This window comes from Vigna umbellata, chromosome 7, assembly GCF_029865625.1.
Source record: "Vigna umbellata cultivar VRB3 chromosome 7, Vumbellata_1.0, whole genome shotgun sequence".
NCBI classification, from domain to species: domain Eukaryota; kingdom Viridiplantae; phylum Streptophyta; class Magnoliopsida; order Fabales; family Fabaceae; genus Vigna; species Vigna umbellata.
The window spans coordinates 28,508,054-28,528,466 of NC_142171.1; the positions used below are offsets into that span (position 1 = coordinate 28,508,054).

At 32.1% G+C, this 20,413-nt stretch overlaps 1 protein-coding gene across 2 annotated transcripts; it reads right to left on the reverse strand.

Moving 5' to 3' along the window:
• Window positions 1-4,820, reverse strand: LOC124835222 (serine--glyoxylate aminotransferase). Of its 2 annotated transcripts, none has more exons than XM_047310125.2 (6): window positions 4,663-4,820; window positions 3,578-3,837; window positions 2,535-2,819; window positions 1,183-1,549; window positions 782-992; window positions 1-291 (listed from the first exon to the last, which is right to left on the reverse strand). In XM_047310125.2, exons 2-6 carry the CDS (start codon window positions 3,780-3,782, stop codon window positions 154-156), a joined length of 1,206 nt encoding a protein of 401 aa, XP_047166081.2. In that variant the 5' UTR covers window positions 3,783-3,837; window positions 4,663-4,820; the 3' UTR covers window positions 1-153. The 2 variants fall into 2 exon arrangements, with proteins under 2 accessions (XP_047166081.2, XP_047166083.2); XM_047310127.2 differs by having other exon boundaries at window positions 4,555-4,711.
• Between the last annotated feature and the right edge of the window lie 15,593 nt (window positions 4,821-20,413).

The following is a 20,413-nucleotide window of genomic DNA, read 5'->3' on the forward strand; positions in this document are numbered from 1 at the left end:
TACAAGAGAATGAAAGAAACAATAGATTAAAGTTGAAAGTAGAGAGTATGTTGACGTTGAAAGGAGTGTAAAAGAGGATAATAATGTGATATATTTTACAGAATTTTTGAAAGAGCAGAAAAGGAAGTGAAGAGAAGAGAAATGGGTTGTAACTCAAATCCTTGAAGGGATGAGAGGAATGGTATTCTTAAAGTATGCACTGGCAGCAGCAACTCCAGTTCCAAGCTTTACAGGGTAACCCACATCTTGGAGTATCATCTCCACACCAGCTAGACATCCCAACAGTTGCAACTGAAAAAATATTACAACAATTAACAAATAAAAATGTTGGCAACTTGGAACTAAGAGTATTGCAAACATGTTTTTTCTTATTTTAATAAATCATGTTAGACATTACCAAAGAGTTTTGGTATCTCAAACAATTCAAAATTTAAGTAATTCTAAGTTTCACGTTGAGTATATATGAAAAAGTTAACACCATATTAAAAAAAAACTATAAATATATTGATGTTGTTTCCTTATGCACTATCCCTATCACAGTTTTGAAGCTTGAACGATTGAAGTTGGACAGAAAGTTCTTCAAAGCTAGGATGGCAATATTGTATGTAATACATCCAACAATCAAGATCAAGAAAAAGAAAAGACTTATGATATTTTTTAACATGAGCCTTTAAATACTGATTTAGAGTAGTTAACAAATGAAATTTTGTAAATAAGTATATTGATTATTCAAAGATTACTTTTCATTTGACTTGAGAATTATTTTGGGAATCAACATTACCTCATTCAAGTAGCCAAGATGCCCAATTCTGAAAACCTTCCCAGCAACTTTGTTCAGTCCAAGACCTAAGCTCAAATTGTATCTCTTCCATGCCCTTCTAACTATTTCAGCACTATCAATGTAAGAAGGAACAACAACAGCAGTCACTGTGTCACTGTGCCACTCTTCCTTTTGGGTGCAATTCTTCAAACCCCATGCCTCTACAGCAAGTCTGCATTCACATGCATTATCTTATACACATAACCTAAAGCCAAAACCATTGTCTACTTAGATAAACCTTTGATCATTTGTCAAAACCAGTAACCTTTTCAAGTAAACACTGATATCATTCAATCATAAACCAACACATACATTGAATTTCATTGTAACCATTTTTGGACTAGCATACCATCATGGCTTACCTGGTTGCTGTGCCTAAACGATTGTGCCTTGCAATCACATTTTCAAGTCCTTCTTCAAAAACCAGATCAAGAGCAGCTCTCAGACCATACAGCAAATGTATGGAAGGAGTGTATGGCCAATAGGTTCCTAACTGGTAGAATTTCAGGTAGTCTTTCCAGTCAAAGAAAACTCTGAGTGACTTGGCAGTTTTTGAGGCCTCAATAGCTTTAGGTCCTGCAACCACAATTCCTATCCCAGTGGGAAGGGAAAGGGCTTTCTGAGAGCCAGTTATGGCCACATCTACTCCCCATTCATCCATGCGGAAATCAAGTGCACAAATGGAAGACACTCCATCAACAATGAAGAGTGCTGGGTGCCTGTAGGAATCTGAGTGTCCAAAGAAACAACGTCAGAATCTTTTCATGAAGGAAAAAACAACATTAAAAATCCAACAGCTGGTTAATGCAAATGTTTGATACATTTGCAGACCTGGAAGAGGTACTAGGAACACATTTTCATCAAAGAACGACAGAATTTATGTCAACATATCATTTGAGTTCACCAGTGGTGTTGCATGTGAATAATTTGGTAAAGTTTCAGATGCATACTTAGATCGGTTGGGATTAATCCAAGTGTGACTCACAGTTTCACGTTGGATAAAAAAGACAAAATTAAACACTAGATGAAAAATCCATGAACTTATTGTCTTAAGGTCTTAGATTAAAAGTGGTATTGATTCCTTATATATATGGGTTAAACTCATGTCATCTACATATATATATAATATCTCCCAATCAATACCGTCTTCTATAACATAACCCATCAAGATCAACGGAGTCAAGTTAAATGCTAATAACCTATGCAACATGTCTCACTATGATTATTACTTGGAGATAAACAGTTTGGCAGTTATATGCGTGATTCAGTAAGTACAGAGCAGTTATGTGTTTAGACAAAATACTAAACTAAGTAGTCCTTCAAAAGTATAATAGATGTTATAGGACAAAAGAAAACAAACAGCTAAAACTGCCAACCAAAAATATGTTCTCAATGGAACCAAGAGCAGTCATGAACATTAATATCTTTGAACATCAAAGACCAAAGACAAATGACCTGTTTGGATGAACATCTCCAGATAAACACTTCAAGGAGAAAAAAAAGAATGAAAAAGCTAATATTTTAGAATTCTGACATATTGTGGATTGAGCTATTTCATTTTTATCTTCTTATTTTTCCCTTTCAAAGTACTTAGGGAGAAACTAGTCTACAATGATGATTTTGGGTCTTTCAGTGTATAGAGAATAAAATGGTACAGATGTGGATATTAAATGAGAAAAAGTTATGATTTAAGTCCATTAGATGAAACACTCACCGAGAATTTGTCTCACTTTGGCCAAGTTGTTGGTGACCCCAGTTGCTGTCTCATTGTGGACAATGCAAATTGCCTTTATAGTGTGTGCAGTGTCTGAAGCAATCTTTGATTCCAGAACATCAAGCTTAGCACCCTGGCCCCATTCACTTTCCACAACATCAACATTGAAATTCAGACGTTGCTGCTGATCAATCCAAAGCAAGCTGAATTGACCAATCAGGAATGATACAATTCTATCCCCAGGAGACAGTGTGTTTGTGAGAGCACTCTCCCAAGCACCAGTACCTGAACCATATCCAAAACCATTACTCAATAACAAGAGAACTAGTAAACTATAACCATGTGAATAACAAACTAACTGTTCTTAAACCACCTTACTCTCTATGCTTGTAATCATCTCCCAAACACCCATACACAAGAACAGTAAAGATATAAAAGAAAAAGAACAATCATTATTCTAGATTACTGTATAGGAGTCTTGCCATTATTTTCATGAATAAATAATGTAAACTTTCAAATCTAATATAAAAAACTATAACTGGGTCCTTGATTTTGTAAGAATTTTGTGTTAGATCTCTGAAATTGGTTTGTGATAAAAAATGACAATTTGTGGTGATTTTAATCCAGGGACTCAACTGAAAGGAATATTACTATATCAAAGATCTAATTATACTTTTGAGCCTGCTAAGCTAATTAAAATTTTCAAATAGTTCAAGGACTTGCTCTGGTTAATTTAACCTAAAAGTATAACCATTAAAGTTAGTATCATCCTCATCATTAAGATAATACACCCTAATTGATTTTATGAAAATTGCAAAACACACCCTTAAATTTTTGTTATTTAGAACATAATCCCTGATATGAAAAACATGCACTTCATCCTTAACATTTTCAAAGCATACAAGATAGATTCTTCATTAATTTTCAGCATACACAGAAAATGTTAAGGACTGAAGTAAAAAGTCACTTATACCTTGAGTTTATGAAACTAAAAAAGTATAGACATAACAACACTAAGATCAGTGTGGCTTGTTTATGCATACCAGTTGTAGGGATGAGAAATGGGGTTCCAGTAGTGGTCTTGAAAATCTTCTTGACATCCTCAAGCAGAGTTTTTGTGAGAGCAGGAATAGCTGGCGAGCGGTAGTCCTCATTGTTTCTGTTCATGGCCCTAATGATCTGGTCAGGGATGTTAACTGGCCCTGGAACAAAGAGGTGGTTTCTTCCTGGTGCATTGAAATAGTCCATCTTCTCTTGCTTCAAATTTCAACCACTTCTTTTGGATTTTCCCACAAAGAGTCCCCTAAACAAAATCCATCAAAAAGTCAGCTTTAACCACCTTCTGAATCTTTTATCATAAACTTTGTGCATGCACTGCTATTTACTGTTTTATTGTTCCTTACTTGAGGAGATTTGTGACAGAAACACGAACCTTAATGAGTTTTCCAACTAATAACACAGGAAATTCATGTTTAACTGCTAAAATAACCTAGTTCAGAAGTTAAGTTACACAAAGTTGATTTCAAGGAGAGAACAGAAACTGTTTAATTCTTATCATTATGTAACTGTATGGATGACCTTTAACAGCACCATAATATAAGAAAAAAATAATAAAAAGTATCCTGTTTCATCAACAGCTTTGTTGTGCTTTTACATTTATCATTCAAAATATGCTTTCTGTGTCTATCTTTTAGACACCCTTTTCTGCAATTAATAAGAAAAACTGAAATCATCATCTTAAAATATTAGAACTGATGCACAACTGAATCCTGCTTTCAGAAAATTCATTGAGAACAAGATTATAACAAAACACACTGTATAATGAAGAAAACACAGCAGAATATATTGGTGGACAGAACAAGAGGAAAGACCTGCTTTGAGTTGAAACTTGCACACCAGTAACTAAATTAAAACATGAAGAAAACTGTGATTACCGATCACCCCACTTGATTTTTCCACTTCCAAGCCAATTTTACAGTAAAGATAATAACACAGAGCATGAGTTTGAAATCATTCTTACCAAAATCCAATGGAAAGAGCCAACTAAACACACACACACAACATAATATATATGTATATGAAAAAAGAATGAGAAGAAGTGAGTATAGGTGGGAAGGAGGAGCTTTACAGAGTTTTTGAGGAATGTGGCAGAAGCAAGCAGGAGGTGTGTCTGGTGTTGTTAGAACCTTATTATATAAAAGTATAAATGGGAAAATTGAATTTTTATGATGAAGAGCTATGGTGAACCAATGAAATGCTAAGGTGGGGCCAGGCCATGTCACAGGTAGAAGATAAGAGGGAGAAACTTTGAACCTTGAGGCTGAGAATGGCTGAAGAGGGAACCTCTCAGTTTTGGCTGTGAAATGGCACATCATATCAACAATTTAGCTTCATCTCTAAAAGCCAAAAGGTTATCCATATTCCAAGTTTCTTGCACCTCCATTGCCTTCTAATTTTTATCATTATCATCATTCACATAATATATATTTGTAAGACAACCAATCTCACACGATATCAGTATGGAAATAGTTTTGCTTTGCTTTTAAACAATATCAGAGGTTCCAATAAATGGAACCGGTGTCATTTGATGGATAATACCTATCTAAATATATAAGTCAAGGATCTTATTGCTTAATTTATTTGGATTCAAATCAACTCTGCAGATTATTCACAACATTTTCAAATCTCTAACAGTCAAAATAAGAATAAACAATACATGCAAACACACATATTTTATACCAAAAATAAATCATGATATCTAATAGTCTTTTATATAAGAGAAGAAAAAAACCACTTTTCTGATTTTGAATAGTTTTGATATAGTAATATGTCTAACTATATACTGTAGAAAGAAGTCTTTTAAGATATTAAGTGAAGTAAAATACTAAAAGTTTAGTAATTCTGATATCAATAAGTTGGATGCATGCTTACCCTTATGTTAAAATTTACAGTGAAATATATATTTACTCTTTGAATTTTAATATGAAATTAGAATAAGCAAGAATGTGAAATGAAGTTGATAGGTAACTAAAGCATAGAATATGAGAATGATGAAGGTTGAGGCTAAGAAAGGAGGATGAAAGATAAAGAGATAAAACAATGTGAGCCACAGCTGAGTTGTGGGAAATGAGAGTGGTAGCTATCGCTTTCGTTCTTCCAAAGTTTCCACGTAAGACCTTTTTCCCTATCACTCTGTTCTTTTCACGTTTTCTTCGTCTTTTCTTTCTTTCCTTTCATTGCTACCTTCGGTTTCGGTTTCTGCTACTTTCACTTCCTCCCTTTCTCAAACTGCTAATTCTATATCTTTTAGGTCTTAGGCACCAAAAATATCTCAACAACTTTTCTACTATACCATTCATCACCATTTCTTCGATTTGTATTCAATCAACTTTTACTTTTATACTTTTACTTTTATGTATGAAAAATTATTACTCATTTCATAAAGTCTAAATTCTGATATAATTCTCTTATGACATTTTGTATTGTCCATTATAACTTTAAAATACACTTATTTTAATATTTAAAAAATAAATAAATAAATTTTAAAATATTAAAATCCGTCTATAGTATAAAAAACCATTTGATATTTAGAATGTCTCCATTAAAATAAAATTACTTTTTTTTGGTTATATTATTGTGAGTAAAAATCCATGTAATAATATATATACATGATTTTAGATTTTTATGGCACTTAAGCATTTAGTAATGTAAATGATATTTTAAAAGTGGTGGTAGTTTAAAAATGGTGAAACTCGATTATTTTAATATTAAATGGTTTTATTATATTCGAGTTTCATTATTTTAAATTGTACTTTAGAAACCATTTATGTGGAGTTTTCAACCTTCTCTCTAAGAGTTCTAACTCCTGAGTCGTTTCTTTGACGATCAGGATGTGTCAAATCAATCACGGTGACGAGGTCTATATTTCTAGCTGATCACTTTCTCTCATAGAGCAAGTAAGTTTCTATCATATTTGTCCTTTCTTGATCGTGCAAGGAAATTTGTTTTCCATGTGTCAAAAGTGTTTTCCCCTTGATTCTTGGTTCAATCGAGGTTCTAAAGTTTGTCTCCAATCACCAATTAGTGATTTGTAGGCTTTTCTAGGAATTTCTTGCGGTAAAAGCAACGATTGGGGTTTTTAGAGCTGTAGAAGTTTTCTAAGGTAAAGGAAGCTAGAATTTTTGTTTTAGTTTGTGATTATATTATAAGAATTTGTATCTTTATTTATAGTAGTTAGATTTGGAGAAATTCATATGTTTGGGTATATAAAGATTATATGTAGTTGATGATTTGAAGATGTTTTGTTGGTATGTTAGAATTGTATATTTGTGATGTTTAAAATTGTATTGATTATGTGTAATGAAGTTATTCTAATGTTTGGAACTGAATGCAAAGTGATTGGTTTAAAGAAGTGTTCTTTTGCTTAGGTTTTAAGGATAAAATAGGAGTTTTGATGGGTGAATTTTAAAAGTAGGTGTTGGAGTGATGAAGGAATTGTTTCAATGTTGTTATGAGGTTATTTTAGACTTGTTAGCATTGTTAAATTGAATGAAATCTGGTATGAAACATGTAAGGGGATTATTGTTGCAGTTTGAGGTATATTTAGTATAAAAAGGAGGTTTCGACTAGTGAGAATTTAAAATAAGCAGTGGAGACTGCATTTGACAGTTGAAAGTGTATTAGAAGACTTATTAGGACTTGTCTAAGCTATCAATGAAAAAAAAAGTGTAGAATGGTTAATGTTGTTTTTAGGATGAGTAATTAAGTGTTTTTGGTTAAAAAATGAGGTTTTGTATGGTGAGATTTTGAAACAGCAAATTTGGAAGGAAATTGAGGTGTTAAAGGGTGTTAACAAGCGTAATTAGACTTGGTTATGAAGTTGGTAAACTGATTTAGGGATTAGAAAGTGTTGTTTTGAGTTTAGGTACTTTTGGAGTTATCAAATGGACTTAATGCACCTAATTTCGGGTCTAATGATCAAATTGTTACTTTTTTTAATTCTAAATATGATTTTTCATCAATTCTAGTGTATAAGGATTTCATTTTATCATTAGAACAAGTTTCAAGTGCATCAAAGTCCATGAAAACAATGTGTTGTCAACTGCGCTGGGGGGTATTTTTCTGGCGTTGAGCGCCACCACTCAAGGGGTGCCCGCGTTGAGCACCGGTTTTCTAACACTGAGCGCCACCATTTCAGTGGTTGGGTAGCTTCTGAGGGTTGAGTGTTATTGCACCAGTTTTTGTTTCTTTTTCAGGTTTTGGAAATACCAATTCAGGGTTTCAAGTATCAGTTTTGGACGTTCTTTAGGTTGTTTTGGACCCTTCTGAAGCTGTTGGTGAGGGTTTCCAAGCCATTTTCCTTACTTAAATGTGGGTATTAAGATACCTTAAAGAAAATTGTATTATTTGTGACTTCTAATGACTTGTTTGGTTGATTATGGTTCTTTGAATTATAATTAGTGATTTTATATGATGTTAGTGAATGTAAAATGAATGGATTTGTATATGATTTACATGTAAATGGAAATGATGCATATGAATGTTGTGATGAAAAGTTTATGAATGAAGTGAATGGTTGTTCGATGTAATTCCATGACTCGTGGAGAGGTTACATGGTTGTGCTTGTGTTGTGGTTGTATGAATGTATGGAGCTTCGGACTGGTGGTCTATTCCGACACTCTAATGATCATTCATTCTCAAGTAGGGAGAGGTTTTTGTCTATAGGCTTTGATCATGGCCCTAGGCAACCGAAAAGGACTAACCTTGTATGGTAGCTTGGTTTCAGCCAACAATATTACCATTACAAGTGCACAGACTACCAATATTTTGACATTCATACTATATCCGGATGAGTCAAGTCTATTGATAGTTAAATGTGTAGTATATGTGATTTCTTGTATTGAAATTATATTTCATGATTGATTTAGTAATTGTTTTAGGATGTTGTTGTTTACTCTAGTTTACATTTGTTTTTGTGTTGTTTGTCTGTGTGTGTTTTCTTCTTTACAATGGTCACTTTGAATGGTATGAGCTTAGGGAAGACATTGTTTCAGTTGTCTCAACATGAGATCGGAAGTGAAGCAGCAGTATAGATAGTTTCTTTTGTTTTCTAACTGAAAAATTTTTTTCATTAAAAATTTATAATTCTTATTCTATCATATATGTAATGTTTATTTTAGTAATATTATAATGGTATAATAAATTTTATTTTTTTAAATATGATCATTTATAATGAATTATCTTGCTGTTGGAGAATTTTTCCATAAAAAATGGAAATGGACTTATCTATAAATTAAAATTACTTAGGTAGATCTAATTTGCTTAAGTTCTCATATAATTTTTAATTGCTTTTTTTTAATTTTAAAGTCATGTATATGTTAATTTTAACTTATCAAGAAATTCATCCATTTTTTTCATATCTTTGTCTCTTAAAATTTTTTATATAAAAATTTGGTCTAACAAATATTTAGTGGGAAAATATTCGTCATTTTACTATTATACTTGTGACATCCCAATTATATATAGAAAGCATATATAATAAAGACATCATCATTACATAATATAGGAAAGCAGTCAAGAGTAATTAAGGATTACAGTCATCCTTAGAATAGTGTGGAATTGACAACTAGAGTATTAGAGTTTTTTCCTGGAAATTACAGAGAATTTAAAACTTTAAATGCACAAAAGTTCTTCAAAGCTAGCAAATAAAAGCTAGCAAATCTAAGCTGTAGCACTGCCGTCTCCATCAAGAGCTGTTTCCAAAGTATCCTCCTCGCCATCTACTCCCACCCAAGTGGGTGATCATCGCAAAAGAATCATACACAAGCAACACAAACAAGCAAGGGTGAGCTAGACATAAAAAGCATGTTATTCAACCTCACACGACATGCAAAAATCACTCAAACATGGTAAAATGACCTCACAAGACTTGTTACTTTATAAACCGACTCGTCCGGACTAGAATGATTACCGAGCTATGGCGGGTTATGCACTCACGGTGGCTTATGAAACTTGGGTTCCCACACCCTACCACACTCATGAGGTTAGTCCGTTATCACTCACCTTGGGCCATACTGGAAGCACCCAAGACTAGGTCCTCCTACTACTCCTCACCACATGGATCAATCCTCTCTACTTGAGAATGAAAGACCATTGGAGCATCGGGAAAACCCCCAAGACTGAGCTACCATGCGAATCATTCCACACACCACCAGATCACCACCATGTATCCTCTCCTTGAGGATCATGGAATTACGTCCATGAACCATACTGTCACTTTGAAACTTAACCCAAGACATGAATAACCAAATACCATCATATTATCACAGTGAATCCAACATATCTCATACATTCCCATACTTTCCACATAAATCACATTATACTATGCATTCCAAGCAATTGATCCAATCAAAGACATCAAAAGAAGAGACTTGACCCAATAGGAGTCGCACAGCGCATCCTATTCGAAAGGCGAGACAAGAGGATCTCGCACAGCACACACCTTAATTCGCATAGCGAATTAAGTCGCAGCATACATCACACTTCAAACCTCTCGCATAGCGCACACAGGTCACTATGCGAGAACCCAGACAGAGAGCACCCTCTACAGGGTCTCTCTATGCGAGACAACTCACATAGCGACTCTGCATAATCAGTAGAACGGAATTTCTGCAGAATTATCTACTCAACCATTCCTTACCACTTCTAGACCTTTCTTCCAACTTATAATGCCCCTAACTCATATTTCATACCTAGTTAAACTTGTATAGGCGCTCCTAAAGTGACATTAACATGATTCTAAAGTGATCACTACCAAACTTTTCATTAAAACTCTAATGTTATTAAACTAAGGACCCAATTTCAATTATACCTTGTTGCTAATGACTTTACTCAGTTTTCTAACCCTAACGAGTTCTAATTTACTCATCTAGACTAGCCCAACTTGCCCAATTGGTCATCTGAGAAGAACCCAATGTCTGAACGCATCAAACTCATCTTCGACGCCAGCACATATGACTAGTCACAACTGACTGGATTAGACCAGGACTGCTCTATGATCAGGGATGTGCCAACTCAAGTTTTTAAGGTTCCTCTATCCTACCAATAAAGTACTCTCAATAAGTCACCATTTATTTATCTAAGTCATCCAAACTGTCCTATGGTGTTCTAGACTCTGATTGCCCAATAGTTTAACAGTACATAATCTGTTCAACAAGATTTAAGTTAAAAACTTGTCGAGTAGACTTCCAGGAAAGAGAGGTGCGTCACAATGGACAACTTAAGTACCAAATCTTTCCTTAGCCAAAGTGTTCCTCAACTAGTTTTAACAAATTTCTTATTTCCACATTCAAAATAACAGCATATAATATTAACACAAAAATTCAATATAAATAAATATACAGTAAGCATTAACAGTATTCACACAGAATTTCAAGACATGAATAGTAATAAAACAATATTAAATCATAATATAAAAGCTTAGAAAGGTTAGCTCCCCTTACCTCTATTCTAGAATTCTCTTGCTCCGAATTTGTTTTTCCGAAAAATCCTCTAGAGCCTCTACTTTCTTGCAACTAAAAATTTCTTCCTAACTCTATTTCTCAATGTTTCTCACTTGATTCTTCCTCTCTTTGCGCAAAATAGTCTCCCCCTCATGGCTATTTATAGTCCAAAAATTTTACTATTCATCAATTGTTTTAATATTATTTATTATTTTAATATTATTTTATTATATTAATTTCTTAATCACCACTTACATAATGGATTCCTCAATAATGCCTTCAAATCTGAATGCTTTCTCTATTATCAATATTTTAAATTTTATTTTACTTTTTCGTTTTTTTTTTTACAAAAAGGTAAAAAAGAGTTTGAACTCATCACCAAAATTTTCTACCAATTAAGCTACTAAAATTTCTTATTTAACTTTCCACATTTTATATTATAAACTTATTATATTTTTCATTTCTAAAGAAATATATTTTTATTAGTAATAAAATTATAAATATTTTTCATGGGTATTAGTGAGGGTCACCAATGTTTAAATTAAAATTCAAAGCATTATATGACTTGAAATTTTAAATTACGAAAATATATAACTCATTTTCTTAATTTAGTAGCTATATAGATACAGGTTTACACTCCTTTCATTACTCTTTATTTTATTATTATTTCATTGCTATGAGCAAAGGTTGCATGTCGAAAATTGAAATTTTCATCTACATTTCTTCTCCGATACTCTGTAAATATTCATCTTTGGATGTTAATACTCCGCCAGTTCTTCATATCAGAAACTCAATAAGGCCATAACGATTTACTAATTTTTGTAAAATGTAAATTTCAATAAAATAATAATTGGTCATAATACAAGGTCAAATTTTATTTTGAAACCAATTTGCATAACGTAGTTGTTCAATAGATAAATAAATCGTACTCTAAGAATTGAGAAGGTGACGTAGACTATCCAATAATAGCCTTAAAATGGTTTCATACGAAGAGTGTTGTGGTAACAATTATTATAAAGCAAGTGAATTCAATTCTTAGTATTGCCATGGCTCAAACATCTCGAATACATTTTCAAGCATTATTAATAGTTCCACCACTTGCCTATAATACTATTTTTATATAGAAAACACACTCGATGTAGGTCTCCAAAAGTTAAAGCCTAAAAAAATTTTAAGATTAATATTTTTCTATTAAATTAATTATAAAATTATATGTAGAAAAAAAGAAACTTCAATTTTTTTTAGTATATAATATACCTTTATTAAATATAAATTTATATTTGATGAGACTAAAATTTAATTAAATTATTATCACTATTAATTTTATTTCTATTAGAAATTATATTTAATGAGTTGAAAAAAATTCAATAAATTATAATTTGGATTAGAAAATAAAAGAATTATTAGTTATCGTATTATCTTGAAATCAGTTTTTATTTTTTTCTTTTATTTTTATGTGACTTCTCATTTACTGATTTCATTCATTGTCTCTCCTTGCTTTTTCTAGAGATCTTTTATTGAGATTTTAGCAATATTTTTATTCTTATTTTTAATTAGTATGTTTTTCTTTGTATTTATATTGATGCCGTTTTTATTCTATTTGTTCAATTTGTATTAGGATTAAAAAGGTATCTTTTGTTCGGTTTTGTTTTGTTTTTTTACTTTTCATGTATGGGTTTAGAGAGTTTTAATGCATATATTTTGATGAGAGCTTGAATTTTTGTTTAGATTGAATTGTGAAACTATTAACTTGTGAATCATGGAGATGAAATATTTAATTAAATAAGCAATTAACACAGGTTAGGATGGTAAAATAGTGTGAAAGTTAAATGAAATTAATTATAACAATTTAATAGATAATTTTGTATTAAAAGAGCTCAAAAAAATTAACTAAAAGAACTCAATTTTAAGTTTGTTTTAGGCTTCACAAGCCCTTGAGTCGCCCTCAGTCAATCCACTACCACAATATTAGTAAAGTCATTAAAAGAAGGGAGGTCTCCAATAAAATAGATGTCCTCTTTCGAAAACTTTATTTTAGAAGGTTGTATCAAAGCTAATGGAAGTGAAGTTGTTATCAAGGTTCGAATCAACAGATTTTACGTCAAGTTGTTAATCACTATAAAGAGTGATTAACTGTTTCACTAAAATCAGTTTACCAATTACCATAGGATGAATAGAAATTAAAAATAGCAAAAACCTTTTGTTCGACAAACGAACAGAAGAACATTCCTTCAACAAACGAACCGGAAGAGACAACTCTGCTAACTTGAAGAGAATCACTCCGACCTTTGACACACAAAGCGCGAGTTTCTCCTATTCACAAGACTTGACAAGAGTAAACACTATCACTTGAGAACTTCCTCAAACAAACTGTATTCTCTAATGGCATAGATTAATCCTCCAAAGAGTTTGACAAAAGTATATATAGCCTACTGGTCTGAAACTGAAGAGACGTATTACAACTGCCAATGATAATCGATTATTGTAAGTGATAATCGATTATATGCGAGACTTGGAACAGTTACGATATTAACTCTTCAAACGATCGGCTCTAGTTCTTCACCTCGTTCCTCACCGCCTTCCATCATTTGGCTCCCTTCTTCTTCTCTCTCACAACTTTCCACCGTTCAGTGCCCTTCTTCTTCTTCTCTCTCACTATTGTCCACCGTTCGGCTCAACCTCTCTCCGCCTTCCAATTTTTAACATTTTATTCTACAGGAATGTTTTTAAACTGAATACAACAAGGGTCTTCATATTTTTCACTTTGTAACATCATCAAGAGACCAATGCTCCTCATTGGTAACAAAGGTGTAGTGTTCTCAGTTCAGTCCACACACAAGGTTCTTTAGGTGAGAAAACTTTCCAGAATCTATTATTTCCCATTTATAAGTTCATACACATTGTGGGTGCTAGTGGAATAAATTCTGGAATTGTATGGAAGAAATTCCAAACCCTTGGAATTGATTGTATTTGGTTGAATTGATTTCGTGTCAAGGAAGATGACGTAGATTATTGTGAATGTGATGATCTAGTCATGAAATAAAATGGAATCGATTTTGTTTGTTCATTAGGTATGATAGAATATAGTTTATTTATTCATTGGTATGATAGAATCGATTATGGTTGCACGCAAATCGATTCTATGTATTTGATGAAATAAACATGAGATTGAATTGATCCCATTTTCTCAAAACATGTAGCGGAATCGATTATATTCTTTCACATGGAATCATAGAATCGATTATGTTTGCGAGAGAATTGTTTCTATGTATTTAATTAAATTATCATTGAAATCAAGCTTGTCAAGCTAAAACTGAGCTTGTCAAGCTTGTTTGTCAAGCTTGCTTATGAAGCTAAACTGAGCTTGTTGAGCTTATGAGTCTTCTCGAGCTGAAACTGAGCTTTTTTTTTTGTTTTCTATATATATATATATATATATATATATATATATATATATATATATATATATATATATTCTTTTATTGTTTATTATATCGTAGTTTTATTGTTTATGAAATGTTTAATATATTATTTCTTTTTTCTTCGTGTGTGGTGTGTTAACAACATTTTGATCCCCGGCAACGACGCCAAAAATTTGTTGATGAATCGATAAGTGTACCGAATCGCACAAGTAATATAAAATGGTAAGACCAAGTATCGTATCTCAAAGGACTCTCGGCACTAGACAATCGTGTGATAACTTGATTAATTAAGACTTAAAGAAAACAAGATCATTGGTTTCAAATGCAAAAATAGAAAATTAAATATGAATGCAGTTTGATCAATAGCAGAATAGCACAGTGATGAACGAATGTTGTTTTTAATATGAGATGAGTATGTTGTTGGGGTTAGATTTCACCAAGTTCCCTCTCATGTATGTAAGAATTCTTCTTTATGCATTAATATTAATGTCAATCACTAAATCACTTAAACTCGATCCCTCGGCGAAATAAGTTTGTCCTTAATTACCAGTTCATACAATTCCTAGCATTATTAGTAATTAATTATGAAGATCAAGAGCTTAAGACGACCAAGACTCATACCCCCATCCCTGAGAAGTATTACTCTTGGGAGTAATTCAACAAGAACTTGAATTGTAAGGAACATCCCTGCACTCATGCAATTCATACATCACGCAAAGCATGCAATAATCAAATATGAATTACTCTAACAATTAATGAAAAAAAGCATATATTATTAAGAATCAATTCAAATACATGAGAGTTCACAAGGTTACATCATCCTCCAACAACAAATAGAATTTATTTCACCATAAACATGGTGAAACTAGATGAATAATGGAGAAGAATGAGATAGAAAAAACCCTAGAAAGAGAATAGGAGAGTTGTCACATCCCTAAATCTACCCCCAAGGGGTGAAGAGTGTGTTGTTGTGCTCCTCCTGCCAAAGATACAAAACCTAGGACGTCTAGGTCTTTTCAATAGAGCGAAGACAGAACAGAAACAAGGCCCAGGCTCGTGTCACTGGCGCTCAAGCTGTAAGACCCTTGAAATTTGTTGTAATTAAGATACTAGATATTTTTGAAATAAAAAAATAATTTTATGTATAAATGCTACAGTAAAATACGTATAGTGCTACAGTAAAATATGTACAGTGCTACAGTAAAAATACCTCGTGAATCATGTGTTACTACAGTACTGCTACAGGAAAAACGTAGTACAAGCTACAGTACCGCTACAGTGAATAGTAGTACAGCTATAGTACTGCTACAGTAATTGTAGTACAGCTACAGTACTGCTACAGTAATTGTAGTGCAGCTACAGTACTACTACAGTAACCCCTAATTTCAACTATAAAAAGGGGTGAGAAATGAAGTTTTAGGGGAGGAGAGTGAAATTGAGTAAAACTTTTGTCAAAAATAAGGAGATATTAGGAATAGAATATGAGTTGTAGAGAAGGTAGCGAGAGCTTCTGAAGAAGTGCTCTTCATTCAGAAAGGAGCGAGAATCAGGTAAGGGAAGTCACTCTTGAATCTTGAGTATACAATACTTTGCTTTTTGTCTAATCCTAAATCTTGAATATGGAGTATTTTGTTTCTGGATGATCTTGAATTTTGAATGAGAACATGCTTCTATGATGAGACCCAAGTTTGATGGTTGTAAAACGTGATATTGATTCTGTTATGCTAATTGTACGTTATTATTACTTAGAACATTTAGTTATTCCTTTTGCAATTTTGGAAGGATGAGAAGTTGTCTAACCGGCTCTGCCAGATTCAACTTCTTGTTTCCCAGACCTTTTATTGTTTCTTATCTCTTTATATTATATTTTTGGAAGGATGAGAAGTTGTCTAACCGGCTCTGCCAGATTCAACTTCTTATTTCCCCAGACCTTTTATTTCTTATTTATTTATATTGTATTTTTGGAAGGATAAGAAGTTGTCTAACCGGCTCTGCCAGATTCAACTTCTTGTTTCCCCAGAAATTTTATTGTGTTATCTATTTTTTTTATTGTATCTTTCTGGAATAATGGGAAGTTGTCTAACCGGCTCTGCTAGATTCAACTTCTTGTTTTCCCTGAATTTTTATATTAAGATTATTTTGATGGTAGGGGAGCTAATCCTTTCTTACATATGATATTTATACATATTATGATCATGAATATGAGTTATGAACATGTTAAAATTTTGGTTATGGTAGTTATCTATTCACTTGTGTAAATTTAGTTTTCATGATTATAATTTTTCTTATTTTCGAGTTACTGTGGTAAAACATTCCTTTTAATTGTTTTTACCGTTGGATTTAGCTAAAATTTTAATATATGAATCCTAAGACCTATTTCTTCACTTTGACCGTTCGGATCATTAATTAAGAGTCTGTACTTGGAGAAATAAGTTCTACATGTTTGAGTAAATTAATTACCCCTGTTATTGTGTTACTGAGTCCTCTCGGTAAAATATAAATTCTGTTCTATTTGACCGTTAGATCAACCTGAAAATTTGATATATGATTCCTAAGATATATTACTATAATTTGACCGTTCAGATTCGTAATTAGAAGTCTATGTGTTGAGAAATAAATTTCGAAATTTTGAAAAGTATGATGAACACTATATTTTTTGTTCTTAAGTTATCATGTAAAAACTTCATATATATTTCATTTACCATTACATTGAGCCCAAACTTTAGTATGTAGTTCCTAAGATATGTTGATGTATCTTGGCTGATCTATGACCTTTGATTGGTGAAAATATGTTGAGTTATACTCGTTGTGGGAAAAATGAGTTTATAATATGAAGTATGATATCAGGCAATATGTTTAATTTATTGACACCAAAACGGGTTATTGTCAATTCATGATTAAAGAATGAACATGATTGAGTTAGGTGGATAAGAGGATATGAATTGTTGATTTTATGAAATGTTGGAGTGGATATAAGAAATCATTACTTATGCAATGATTTTTACTACTGGGAGTAGTATGTTCGGTTTATACCATGAGAGCTTGATATGAGCAAAGTAACACCCGAGGTTTATGAAAGCAGGCAGAAAGTGGTCTGGCCATAAGGCTTTGACATAAACATATGATTCGTAAGTTTTATGAAAGCAGGCAGAAGTGGTCTGACCATAAGGCTTTGACATCAACATATGATTCGTAAGTTTTATGAAAGCAGGCAGAAAGTGGTCTGACCATAAGGCTTTGACATAAACATATGATTCGTAAGTTTTATGAAAGCAGGCAGAAAGTGGTATTGACCATAAGGCTTTGACATAAACATATGATTCGTAAGTTTTATAGAAGCAGGCAAAGAGAGGTCTGACTATAAGACTTCAGAAAGTAAGACATAGTATACAGGTAAGGCTTAAGGAAGTAAGCAGAGAGCGGTCTAACCATAAGGTTTTGTGAGTAAGCATGGTATACTTGTAAGGTTTATGAAAATGAGAAAGATGATTTTGAAGAAGTTAAGAAAAAAAATGAATGAATTAATGACATCGGGATAATGGTATTTATAAATTGCAGAAATACATGATTGAAACATTTATATTATAAGTAAGTTTAATGATTGTATGATATGGTTGGCTTACCCTTATTTGTTTGTGCTATGATCATATAACTCATGTTATATGTGAGCAGATAATGTTGCAGATGCGGTTGAAAAAGCTTAGAGATGATGAGAGAGATGCGGGGAAAAACTTTCAGGGATTTTTGTAAAAAGAATAAATTTGCATTGGAAAAATATGTTGTGTAAGACTTATAAGTTTAATTTCGAATTTATGTTAAGTGGTGAAGACTATATTGTTTAAAGTTTGCAAGTTTGGAATTGTATTTTAGAAGAATTGAAATAAAGTTTGATTGTTTATATCAGATATCAAATTAATTTAGTCTTTACTATGAGTAATACCCTTTAAATTATTTGGGGTGTTACACAAGCACCCCACTTAAGCCTCCAAAGGGGCACCCAAGCTTCGTGCTTCTAGTGCTCAAGCGCTCCAAAAGGGGTGCACGGGCAGTGAGCGACACTCTTATGCGCTTAAGCCTCCAAAGGGGCACCCAAGCTTCGTGCTTCTGACGCTCAAGCGCCCCAAAAGGGGCGTCCAGGCAGTGAGCGACACTCTTTTGCGCTTAAGCCTCCAGAAAGGGCGTCCAAGCTTCGAGCACTCCTCCCTTCTAGTGCTTTTTCAGGCCTTTCTGAGCTCCATCTCCATGACACTTCATCTCTGTTTTCCATATTATCTCATTTCTTGCCAAAACAAGGAAAATTAGTCATAAAACCATCAAATTCAACCTCAACTCTCTTATTCACACAACTTAACAGAAAAACATGATTCCAAACAAGTTTCTAAACAGAAAAAGATGTATTTAGTGTCAAAATTAAATCACAGATAACATTATTTTTAACCATTATCATGGTGGAAGACATCCAAAACTGTGGTTCTTGGTAATCTTATATGAAGAAGTGGTAGTTCCGGTGGTTTATTGTTTATTACTTTTTAAGAGGTTAAATATAATGATAATTGTTACTTAATTTAATTTTGTATGTTGATAAATATCACTTAATTCTTAATAAAATATTTATTAATTATATATTATTATTTTTTAGTTAATAAATAGTTACGGTGTTAATCATGGAGGTTTGTATGGTAATTATTTATTACTTATATATGTGATTTTAGTAAATACTTGTGTGATAATTATTTATTAGTTATATATAATACTTATATATTGTTTAATTAGGTTATATTAATTTTAGTTGGATATAATTCATTAAATTTAAATAATGTAGTAATTTATTATATAAAATTTGACAGACGTATTTTATATCATTTAATTTAAATTAATTGAAATATAAAAAACATATAAATCAAATTTTTAAATAAGAGAAAATTGGTAATTATTTATTTTTATCAATTAAAACATTTTTTTATTTATAAGTATGAGAAACTTACCTTTCAAATCTTTTCGTTATCTTTTCAAATCCTTTAATCCTAACAATACTATAATCTTCTTTCCATCACTTTAAGTCCATCTACATCTATTTCCCAATCCAAATACCTTATAATCCAATTTGCTTATGAAACTTCACATCGCTCATGTCTCATATTTTCATTCATTGCCTTGAGAGCAGGTGATTTTGGCTGGAAAACAGAACACAACGTACGTACACTTAAAGTTTAGTAGCTATCTACAAAAATATTTGCATTTTTATATTTAATTAAAAAAACATTATTTATTTATAAAAATTTATGATTTTTAGTTTAATGTAAAATCTTTTTAGTATTTTTGTTAAAAAAAATGGTTAAATATGTTTTTAGTCCCTAAACTATTGGTCGTTTCTAGTTTTCGTCCCTCTTTCGTACAATTTGGTCCTCATTCTTTTCGAAACGTTCGTTTTAGTCCTCGAAAACTAACACCGTTAAAATTTGGTTCTCATTTAGTCAACAAAATGAGGACTAAAACCAAAGTTTCGAGCACTAAAACGAACGTTTTGAAAAGAATGAGGACCAGATTGTATCTTATTTTAAAAGAGGGATGAAAACCAGAAACGGCCAATAGTTTAGGGACTAAAAACATATTTAACCCAAAAAAAATCATTAGCCGATAATTTATTTTAGTGACTCAACGAACATGATACAAAATTGGTAAAACATTCTAAAAGTTTTAAGATTTTTTTCTTTTGTATAAAAGATCTTTTCTTTGAGAAAAATATGTCCCATTGTAAAATAGTGGCATAAAAAAAAATCACCACTAGAATAGTTATAATTAAAAAATATTTCTTTCCAAAGAAACTCTCTGACATGAAAGAGATTCGCACTGTAATCTGTCAGGCATTATTTTTAATTCCTTTATTCATATATATATATATATATATATATATATATATATATATATATCAATATATATCAACAAATAACTGTAA

Excerpts from the sequence above, each read along its gene's own strand:
- LOC124835222 (XM_047310125.2), bottom strand. The coding sequence starts at position 3,782 with ATGGACTATTTCAATGCACCAGGAAGAAACCACCTCTTTGTTCCAGGG. Across the intron at positions 2,820-3,577 it reads ATTTCTCATCCCTACAACTG|GTACTGGTGCTTGGGAGAGT; the intron begins GTATGCATAAAC and ends GATATGGTTCAG. Across the intron at positions 292-781 it reads ATCTTGGCTACTTGAATGAG|TTGCAACTGTTGGGATGTCT; the intron begins GTAATGTTGATT and ends ATATTTTTTCAG.